Raw genomic sequence first — 11,436 nt, 5'->3', positions numbered from 1 at the left:
ATACGAACTTTGCATGTATTATATCGGTCTCTCTTTCTTTATTTCTCTCTCTCTCTCTCTCTCTCACTCTTTATACTCTCTTTCTCTCTTTAACTCTCTCCCTTTCTCTCTCTCTCTCTCTCACGAGGAAGAGACTTTTTATAGCAAAACGTTTGCAATGTTGCTGTTCTGTCTTCCCTCTTTCCCCGATGTGTCTCTCTCTCTCTCTCTCTCTCTCTCTCTCTCTCTCTCTCTATCTATCTATCTCTCTTTTTATTTCTCTCGAGGACGTCGAAAGAATTCTTCGAATCCGACATTTGCACGAAAAGTCCCGAGCCCGCGAAGCAAAGAAAGTAAACTAAGAGAAAGAGAAGAAATAAAGAAAGAAATAGATAGATTGCAAGAATCCGAGAGAATGAGAGAGAGAAAGAGAGAGAGAGAGAGTTAACGAGGGTGAGAGAGAAAGAGAGAGAGAGGGGGAGAAAGTCCATTCTTTTATGATGCATAATGATCAGGCTCATCCAACATCGAGATCTACGTCGGAAGGACGAGCATCGTCGATTGACACCGAGAGAACGTCCTCCTCCTCCTGGTGTTCGTCCACATCCCTTATTTCCACCCCTTCCTCTCGATTCTCCTTCCTGAGGCGTTGGTGGTGGTCGTCGTCGTGGTCGTGGTCGTTTCTCAAGGTGATTCCCTTAGGTTGTTGTTGCTGGTGCTGCCGGTCGAAGACGATCGCAATCGGGCAGAATAGCGGACGGTGTTATTGCGAGGAGGATTGGGTTGGTTGCCCGTTGGGCGGTGGCGGGGGTGGCGGGGGCGGTTGGGGATGCACTTGGTGGGGTAAAAGGGCATGGGGCTGGACGTGAGTCGGGTGATGATGATGGTGTTGATGGTGATGAGAGTAGAAGATCGGTTGGGCCGTTTGACCGACCACTTGGGCACAGGAAGTGCCGACTCCTACGCCAACGCCAACCCCGACGGAATGGGAGAGCACCGAGGAAACGGCCGAGGACGGTGCCGTGGGTGGTTGAGGTGGTGCCGCGACCGATACCGATACCCCAGCCGAGGTAGCGCTGCCCGCAGATGCTTCGTGATACAATATCGGTACCCTGACCAGTCTCTGTGCAGCATGCGCCATATTGGCGGCCTCCAATTCGGCTGCCAATTGTCTTTTCCACTTGTTCCGACGATTCTGGAACCAGATCTTCACCTGAGTCTCCGTTAATCTCAGGGACGCGGCTAGCCCTGCCCGTTCCGAGGAGGAGAGATAACGTTTCATGTCGAACGTCGATTCCAATTGGAAGACCTGCGATCGCGAGAACACCGTGCGCGTCTTCTTCTTCCGCTTTATGCTACCGGAATCCCGCGAGTCTAGGCCCACTTGCACTCCGTTACTCTGAGCACCGGTACCCCCGCCACCACCTCCACCGCCACCTCCTCCGCCACCAACCCCTCCACCACCGGCCGACCCACCGCCGCCCACGCCACCGTGCAATCCTGCATTCGTCGAGTCGCCGTCGCCGTCGCCATCTTGGCAATCGTCCCCGTCGGCCAACTCGTCGTGAGCCTCGTCCCCGCTCGATGAACTTCTCGTCCGGTGCAGCCGGTCCTCGACGTTCTCGTCCTCCAGCTCGTCTGCTCGCACACAACGTTTTCATCCTCGATTTATTTATTTATTCCGTTTATCGATTATTCTTCGCGATCTATTATGATACCTCTTTATATAACCGTATTCTCCTATCCTAATCTATACATCCTCCTATCAGCTTCCTTCCTTGCTTTTATTTATTTATTTTAACCGATTATTCCTTATTCCAAAATGCCAACAACTACTCGCGTACGCGAATTCACGGTAATCTAACAGTTATCGGTGCAGCTAGCCACATTGATTATTTACTCGATTGGGTAGTCCGTCAATTAATATTCTATTTATTCCCATCGAACTTAATTGGCCTAGCTAGATCAAGTATCCGAGTAAATGCGTTTCGTCTCTAGTGCATTTCAGCTCGCTCGTGATAATCGTTCGATCGACGAGTATTAGTTAGAGAGATGGACAGACAGAGAGAATGACTCTCTCTCTCTCTCTCTCTCTCTCTCTCTTTCCCCGTGCATTTGATAATCGACAAATTTATAACATCTATATATATATATATATATATATATATATATATATATTGGGGCTAAGGTTTGTTTAATCAATCTCGCGGTCGCGTTTGAATCGTTAGACGAAATAGAACGGAGACAACATTTGAGGGATCCCAAAATGAGAATAGAACGAAGTGGCAAGAGGAAAACGATCGTCGGGTAAGGCGATCGTCGTTGGTTTGTCGCGGCGGAAGCCCTGGAAGCCGTACTCGTCATCGTCGTACACGTTCTCGCCTATAAATATGTGTATGTATACCCCACTTGCCTTTCCCTTCAACCGTCTTTCCCTAAAAACTCTTTCTCATCCTTATTCTCCGTTCGTCAATTACCAATAATGATAAAATACATTCAATACATGAACCCCCGAACGGACAGAATTTGACTAAACACGAATACTATTTCAACTAGTAATCCGAAAATACAATGCCTGCTCTATTATAATTAAGTCCAGATTTGTAAGTATTATAGACAAATTTTCTAAATGGCAAGTATTCAATGTATATATATATATATATAGATCACGTAGGACCAAGATTTCAAACTAAATGGACCCCCGATAGACATTTCTTTCAGATATTTCTATTATTAGAGTCGTTTTTCCTCAGATGTGTTCGTTATCGATCGCGACGCACTTAACGATTATCCGAAAGAATAGCCAAATTATTATCTGAAATCGATCTAAATCCGGTAACTAATAGGCCCTAACGTTTCTCCTTAAACTCCTCCTCTTGTCAAATAGGATTGTCAAGGTAGAATTTAAGTCGCAGTTAGACTCACCCTTTTGAGGAAAGGATGCGGAAGCTGGGCTGACACGACTGAGAGCACCAACAACGTCGCCTGGCGACGGATGTTCGAGTGTTTGCAATCCGTGAGCAGGCCTCCATGGAAATGGCCAAGCTGCTGGCCCACCAGGAAGTACTCCTCTGATGCTAGCTTCGGCTGTTACCTCATTGATATCCGCGGTTTGTCCAGCAACTTGAACAGCGTTACTCAACGCTGATGAAACCGTAGCTAAACGGGAATGATGTTGCTGTTGTTGTTGTTGCTGTTGGTGTTGCTGTTGTTGCGGATGCTGATGAAGATGTTGCAACGGCGGGAAGAAAACACCGACTGGATATCGGGCGCTTATCAGGGTAGACATCAGTCCCAATCTATTAACGAGAATAGGGTGAACAAAACAAGAGTTCCGCTATTTTACTTTTTACTATGTAATCGGAGATATAAATGGAAATACGTGTTATTTCTTTTTTTCACCGTTAGGAATTCGAAAACTGGCGACGTGGATCGTTAAGAGGAAAAATCCGCTTAAAGCTAAAGCCTCGCTCTCTTTTTCCATCATTCCCTATATCCATCTTCTTCCTCTTTCTTCGAGAAGAGATCACGCTGTTTGAGAGAGTATACCTGAAGGGGAGGAGACAGAGACAGAGAAAGAGAGAGGAAGAGAACAAGAGGGGGAGAAGAGACCTGTTTAGAGTATTATCCGATTCTCGCTTATCCCTGTGTCGCATAACAACAGGTACTCATCGTAATACTCGAGCGAGAAAATTTGATCGTCGTTAACGGATTTGAAGAATGGGAAACGTAGCAAATGAATAAGGGAATTAGAAAACACTTCTCTCTTCCGATTTTAAACATGTCAATTTCGACAAAATGAAGAAAGAGAGAGAGAGAGAGAGAGAGAGAGATAAGTGAATGCTTTAGTTTGATGATTTGGGGTCTCCTAGATCAGCAAAAATGTAGGTAGGTAGGTAGATAGAACTGGATAGATGGATAGACGTTTCAGCACGGTCACTACTCGGAAGGTGGTAGGTATAGACACTGAGGCTTCAGAAGCCCTACTACTTTCCCCTGTGTTCCTCCCTGCTAGAGGGAAGCGAACAGTCTGTCCGTCTGCGATGTGAACGGATCCGATCTCGTTTCGATGTTCTCTTATTCTTATTCTTATTCTTTCTCTTCCGCTACTTCATTCTGTCAAAGTATAATTTTCATTGATTTTCATTAACACTAAATTTAGCAACGATCCATGTTAGTACCTTATTTATAACGTAAACGATCTCTAATTATCGATTTTAATTTTCTTTTTACTATTTAATGCAAACAACAATCAATTGGATAATAAATAATGCAATCGTTGATAAAATTAATGTTAAAGAAATAGATAATTACTTTTCCATTAAAGCATGAGATAATTGTTTAGTTTTATGAACCCCAAACCGTTGTCTTTCGATATTAAATATCTGTTAGAATAATTAAGAGATAGGTAACGAGATCCAATGAATGAATATTTCCTCTTATCAGAATAAGGTAGTCTAACTCAAAGTAATTCTGACTTTTCTCTTAATCCTCTTTTCCTCTTTTTGATATCGAATATCTCAGTGGAGGGTAATTAAACGATTAAAGGATCTCACCGAATCTATCTCTCTTTCTCTTTTCGCGTCGTAGTCGTCCTCCAGTAAGGACGTCGACTCGAGAAACGAGGAGGGGAATCCAAAAGGAAAGAAGAGGAGGAGGAGGAGGAGGAGGAGGACCACCATCGCAAGCTACCCGAACGAGGAGGAAACACGAAAAGAGGAGCGTAACGCCAGAGGCTTCTGGCCTATACACAGATGCCCCGGGAAAGATAAAAGAAATCTGACAACCGCCTGTTTGTAAGCATCCACCGACCCTTTCTAAGGAGCAGGTATAAACACCAAACACAGTGCTTCTTCTTCTATTCTCGAGATGGATAGAAGATAGAACAAGAGAGATAGATAGATAGAAAAAGAGACAAAATGGGAGAAAGAGAAAGAGAGAGGAACGTGCTCCACCTTTTTGCAGCTTAATTCTTTGCCGCGGCTTTACGTATCACCAAAAAGTTCGAAGGGAAAGCATTAGGCGTTGGTTGTTGCCTCTTTTTCGATCGTCTTACGTTATTCTTCTTTGTTTCTTTTTTTCTTTTTTGGCATCGATCTACGACTCGCATTACGATATATTCTATTTCCTTTTTTACTTTTTAGATTTCTATCAAGATTCGAAGTGTTGTCGATAATCTTATTCAGTATAAAATGAAACTTATTTTACGAAATATACTGTTATAATATATATATATATATATATATATATATATATATATATACGTGCATAATATTATTAGGTTGAACCGAATGTTCGCGCGTTTATTGCATTGTTTTCAGATAGTGCAATTTAAAATAACTTTTTAATGCGAGTGAAATATTAATTAAAAAAATGTACGAAAGTTTTGATTTATCATAATGGGTTCGGTAAAAAATACGAAATGTCCGATTATGAGCTGGGAACAATCGGTAGTTTCATATATATAAATATGAAAGAAGTTTGTACATACGTAACCGGCATAATGTTGTTACCCCTTGTTATTTAACGACTAGAAAGGAATAGGACGATTCTATTCTCTTCTTACAACAAGAGAATAGAAAATAATTCTCCCCTCCCTTTTTACATGTACACGTATATCGATTATTATTCCACCTTTTGCCTGACGCACGTTAGCTGCACGTAAGTGCCATTCTCGAATATAAACTCTTTATGCCGTGGTTAACGATCGCTAGTAATACGATACGTTTTGTCGTCTACCGTTACACCACCGCCTAGGAGGGTAGTTTAGGAAGAATACAACGAGGAAAAACAAGTCGATCACGGCACGTTCATCGTTTAAGCATCGTACTCGTCCTGTTAATCCCAACTATTTAGGATCGATACAGATTTTTCTTTTAATTATCGTTAGATCCTTCAGTTGTTTTCTATTTGTTAACCCCTTGGCCTATAACCACGAGTCCGACTCGTGGTAAAGAATTTGTGCCATAAGCGAAAACCACGAGTCCTACTCGTGGTGAGTATATATTTTGCGCCAGTTCGGGTATAGGGCTGAACAGTTGAAGAATGGCATGGCGCGCGACGACTCTCTTGTTTATTATGGCTCGCACAATTGGCAGATATCGTGTAGGCCAAGGGGTTAATATATGTAACCCTTCTACAATACGATAAGGAAATTGCGAAAAATCTTTGTAGAACACTGTACTTTTACAGCACAGAATAATATGACAATTGTTTAACATTTTTATAAAACTAAATTATTTGAAAATGACACATTTTTTAGGAACTTATCTACCGTTTTATAGGAGAGTTACTTATATGTAATAACTTATTGTTTATCGTCAATTTCTTTCGATTGTTAGCCCCCCCAAGTTCGGCTTGGGAAGATCGATGAAAGTAAGATTTGTTCCTCGCGATGAAAGACACTTGTAAAGTGTCATTACGATGACCCAACGTCAAGTTATTGGCTTTCAATGCATACAGCTAAATCCATTTGCTTGGCTTCGTTGCGTTAGTAGTAGGGCCAAGTGGAAAGGATTAATTCTCGTGTTCGTTCGATACTTGATTTCATTCAAACTTCTTTACTCTTTGGTTCTCTAACACACGATGAAGAAAAGCGGGAAACCTCATGCATATGTAGGTGGTACCCTACGTAATCTTATCGTACTACACGTGGTGCACGTATGTAAGTACTTAAAAGCAATTCGAAAAAATACGAATAAATTTTAATAGAAAAAAAGAGAAGCTTTTTTGTTCCTTTTTCTTTCCCCCATTTATTATTTGTTGTAATTAACGTATCCACAAAAATCTACACAATATATATTATAATAATTATAATCATTATATTATTATCATCGTTGCACGTATACCAATGCAAGTAATGTTTTCTTTGGTTAAGCGTGTACAGGTAACGGCAACATTGTTATCATTTTTCTTCATCTGATTTTGTTTATTTGTATCACTATTTAAGGTTAGGTAACTTTTTTTCTTTGGTTATTAAAGAATACTCGATCGCTAATTACTCGACGAGTTGCGCGTCACGTTTTATGAAACGACGACGAGGACGAGGACGACGACTATGGGATCTTTTGAGTTTGAGTTCGCGAAAGATATAGAGTGATGATAGAAATTCTGTCTATGTGTATGTGTGTGTTAACTAGAAAGAGAGAGAGAGAGAGAGAGATAGAGATAGAGTGAGAGAAATAAAGATAGATTGAGATAGTGGTATGGTGGGTGGGCGTGTGTATATAGCGAAGCGTCATTTGCCGGTACAGGGAACAAACGTCGAAGGGAATCGGTGACTGTTTCGACGCAATTATTATTCGCGGTTCGCGTTCCCAGGTACCGTTCTCGTATCCCCGTTTGTTCACCACGTTGAAACATCCGTATCGCCCTCGAATGGGCGATCATACACAATAGGCTTTATCGTGCCTTCCTTTGAAAGTTCGAGCGCGATCCCACTCTAATTAACGAATCATTCATCGACGCTGTAATTAACGAGCCTGACTCTGTCGCGGATTATTCAGTCGCATCTTTTGCTACCCGACGCCATATCTACTCTCTCTCTCTCTCTCTCTATATATCTATCTCTATCTCTATCTCTTTCTATCTATTTATCTCTCTATTCGACGTACACGTATAAGATTGAAATAATCGTAAAAAAGATGAAACCATAATAGATAGAGAAACTATAAAGTTTTATGATGTTATTAGGATTTTTCAAATGAATATTTCGACAAAAAGAAAATACAACAATCTTATTATACAGTTTCAAGACAATAAACGCAGGAATTTATATTAAAACGATGATCGACGATGATCTATCGATCTCTTTCGATACGATGAATAAAGTAATCGCTTTTGGTTCTGATAGACGACCTTGAAGGTGTATTGCGGCTCTTCCTTAGAGCATCTCAATTTAATAATAAATCAATTCTCAAAGTTTCTCCTAGCTTCCTCTTGACGGAAGAAGACGTTAAAGCGTCGGCGTCGTTCACGAAATGGACGAGATAGTGGATGGCCCTTTCTCAAGGGAATCTTAGGCTCCTTAACTTTGACTACGTCCGTGGGCGGCTCCATCCGCCTATCCATTATGCACACGGTATCTAAGTGATTTCTTACTCCCATTTCCCTTCAACTATATCGTAATGTTCTTTAGAGTATTTAGATCTTTTAACAAGAGAAAAAGAGAGAAAGGGAAAGGGAAAGGGAAGAAGAAGAAGTAGAAGAAGTAGAAGAAGAAGGAACGTCCGTGCCCTTCGAGCCGTGAGTGGAACTTAATCAAATGGTAAACGGCTGGAAAACAAGCAATTCGAGTAGTTGGGTTGTTGAGAAGGGGTAGTAGGACGAGCCGATCTGGAGGGGTGTAAATCTGATAAAATCATCTCGAACCCTCAACTCTCTCTCTCTCTCTCTCTCTCTTTTTCTGTTCTTTGCTGGCCCCTCGTGGCGCATGGCATATCCTTCAGTTTAGTTTCGTTCGAAGCAGATATATCCGATACGCGGCACCCTATGCCACTCCTAAGTAACGTAAGTAATGTAAGAGGGTGGTTGTTGCTACGGTTGTTATTAAATGAGACAGCCTAATAGGCCCATTACCAAGACCCCTTCGGTCCATTCCCACATAATATAATCCTCACCGCACGCGTACAACTCTCTCTCTCTCTCTTTTTTTTTTTTTTTCTGTTTGCTTCGAAGCCACCCATCACCCACGTCAACCAGCCATTTCGTTACCCCTCGACGTGTGCGCGTCTTGATCCAAGAAGACCGATCACGCCCACTAAAGTTTTTACCTTTACCCGCGAGAGAAGGAAAGGAAGAAAGTTGATTATTTCTTTTTCATTTGATACTGACTCTAGGAAGAAGAAGAATGCTAGAGAATAGTAGAACCCTAGAGAGATACTCAAATTATTTTATTCGAATTTGACCGAGGAATAACTAAAGTAATTAACTGGTGAACTCTAATAAAATTATTAATATTTGAATATACCTAAAAATGGTACGTACCTTTGAAGCATGTGTCCATGTTCAACGACGGTGGCAAAATCGACTGTTTGATGAGCCAAATTGGAATTAGTCGTGGCATCACTGGTAGTTGGTGAATATGCTGTTGCGACGGTAGGACTAGGTGGGCTTGTACAACCAACACCGATGCTTGCAGCATCGTTTCTCGAGTTGTTTTCGATTACTTGATTGCTCGCCGATGCACGTTGATGACCGACGGCTTGTTTCAGAGAAGTAGGCGAGCTTATTCTAGGTGGGCTAGCACATGACGGATGGATCCTTTGATTGTTCGTCCTAGAACTGGGCGGGGAAACGGGCGAGGATGCAACCTCGACATCGGTCGAACGTCTTTCCGTTGAGGAAACGTTAGACGTCGAATCGCTTCTTGGTGACACCGATCTACCAAGAATACTTTGAATACTGAACGACGTGTATTGGGGATTGCCAGCCGGCCTAAGGGCCGGCTTGCCAACGTCGAAGCTGAACGGACGATGATGATTACCAAGCGCCAATCCGCAACTACCTTTTCCATTTTTATCTTGAATTAACAAGTCCGCAGGGGTTGAACTACTTCGCGAGCCCTCGAGCTCGAGATCCTCCTCGGATACGACCGACACTTCGATCTCCGTCTCGCCGGACATTATCGTAAACACTTTTCGCGACGAATTATATTTTACCAAGTCTATCGTCGAATAGAGAAAGAAAGAAAGAAAAAAAGAAAGAAAGATAGATAGAGAGAGAGAAAAAAAGGGGGGGAAAAAAAAAGGAAAGAACGATCGACTGGTTTCTCCTGTATTACTCAATCACTTATCTCAAGTCCAAGGTAGTAATTACTACCAGATGATCACCGGACACAATGATGATTACTTTATCTTCTTGTATCATGTCACGCGCGTATTATTATTATCTTCCTTTATTCCTTTCTCCCTCTTATTTCGTTTTATCTTTAATTACTCTAAAACGCGATTCTATTATCTATTATTCGACAAAAAAAATATCTATCGGGAATCAGCGTATTCGTTGATTTTCCCACGAGCAAACGCGAGGACGATAAGCGTTCGTCCAGCAGCAGTAGCAGCAGCAGCAGCAGCACCAGCAGCAGCACCAGCACCAGCAGCAGCAGCAGCTTCTCGTAGATCGCCGGCGGAACGCTCGATCGCGCGACATTCGTAAACGATACCCTGAACGACGGGAGGATAGGAGAGAGACGACGAGACACTTTCGAGGGCCCTCCTTCTCCTCTTCTCCAACACCCTTCGAGAGACCCCCTCTACTGGTAGTAACGTTACCACCAACGGTAGAACCACCACCACCACCACCACCACCACCACCACCACCACCACCACCACCACTACTACTACCACCAACGAGTCACGTTGCTTTAGACACTGTCTCCTCCTCCACCTTCTCCTTTTCCTCCTCCTCTTCAACGTCGTCTTCGTCCACGTCCTCGTCGTAGTCGTAGTCGTAGTCGTAGTCGTAGTCGTAGTCGTTTTCCTCGTTTTCGTCGTTGTCGCTTTCGACGTTGTTGTCGTACCTCCCCCCTCTCCCACCCTCTTACTCTATCGCACTCTTGTATGTACACTATCAACCCTTGCAAACTACCCCCTCCACATATTCTCCTTTTCCTCTTCCTCCTCCTCCTCCTCCTCCTCCACCTTCGAAATTCTCTCTCTCTCTTTCGTATCGTTCAGCTATTCGAGAGAGGCGAGAGCATAAGCGCGCGCGTAAAACCGCGACAACATTCTCTCCCCCTCTCTCTCTCTCTCTTTCTATCTTTATCTATTTCTCTTACACTTTCTCCTTCTCTCTTGGTGCTTTTCTTCAATCGTTAATCGACTCGATATCGTCTTTAGGAAACGTTTCTGTTCGTCGATTCGTCTGACTATTTATCTATTTGTTCTCCTAAATAATATGTAAACTATAATAATGCAGAATTAATAAAATGAAGAACTAGATGAATTTTAGTTAGTCAATTGAAACTGTAAGGAAACTTGCAGCACTACTCGAGAGCTAGATGATAGAACGTGTGTTTGATTATAGCACGAGTTACGTACTATGGCCGATTGTTACTACTCTAACGGTTGGATAAAAAAAAGGGGGTAGGAAAAATGTTGAAGGAAACCGCAGGTTCGCATCAATGTGGGCTCCGACGTTCGCACACGAGCGAACGTCCAGCCGCGCACGCGAGAGACTGGCTCGAGAGTGCGAACGATTCGTGAGCTCGCGCAGAGGGGTTGAAAAATGTGTGTGTGTGTGTGTGTGTGTGTGTGATGGATAGATAGATAGAAAGAGAGAGAGAAAGAGAGAGAAGTATCGCGGAGTCACGCTCGACGTTCTTACCGTTGACGGAGATATTATTGGAAGTGGTGTTGGTGAAACGAGAGGGGTGGTGCTGACGACGTATAGGGGTAGCAGTAGCAACGACTACGACGATGATGGTGGTGCGGTGCTGTTGTTGCTGGTGGTGGTTGC

At 42.9% G+C, this 11,436-nt stretch overlaps 1 protein-coding gene across 1 annotated transcript; it reads right to left on the bottom strand.

Annotated features, from left to right (window-relative positions):
* Positions 1-394: 394 nt before the first annotated feature.
* Positions 395-10,275, bottom strand: LOC106791732 (homeobox protein B-H1-like). The gene is made up of 3 exons (XM_014757603.1): positions 8,965-10,275; positions 2,905-3,278; positions 395-1,617 (listed from the first exon to the last, which is right to left on the bottom strand). The coding sequence occupies exons 1-3, from the start codon at positions 9,600-9,602 to the stop codon at positions 743-745; spliced, it is 1,887 nt and encodes a 628-aa protein (XP_014613089.1). The 5' UTR covers positions 9,603-10,275; the 3' UTR covers positions 395-742.
* Positions 10,276-11,436: the final 1,161 nt, after the last annotated feature.

The sequence above is a fragment of the Polistes canadensis genome, unplaced genomic scaffold (assembly GCF_001313835.1).
Source record: "Polistes canadensis isolate GaletaPanama2010 unplaced genomic scaffold, ASM131383v1 scaffold_336, whole genome shotgun sequence".
NCBI lineage: Eukaryota > Metazoa > Arthropoda > Insecta > Hymenoptera > Vespidae > Polistes > Polistes canadensis.
The sequence above is the reverse complement of the archived record's forward strand: the minus strand, read 5'-3'. Positions and strand labels throughout refer to the sequence as shown.

Bases quoted from the DNA above. Each gene is read 5' to 3' on its own strand.
- LOC106791732 (XM_014757603.1), bottom strand. From the start codon at position 9,602: ATGTCCGGCGAGACGGAGATCGAAGTGTCGGTCGTATCCGAGGAGGAT. The intron at 3,279-8,964 runs GTACGTACCATT...TCTCGTTAATAG, and splicing joins CATGGACACATGCTTCAAAG to ATTGGGACTGATGTCTACCC. The intron at 1,618-2,904 runs GTGAGTCTAACT...GTGTGCGAGCAG, and splicing joins CGCATCCTTTCCTCAAAAGG to ACGAGCTGGAGGACGAGAAC.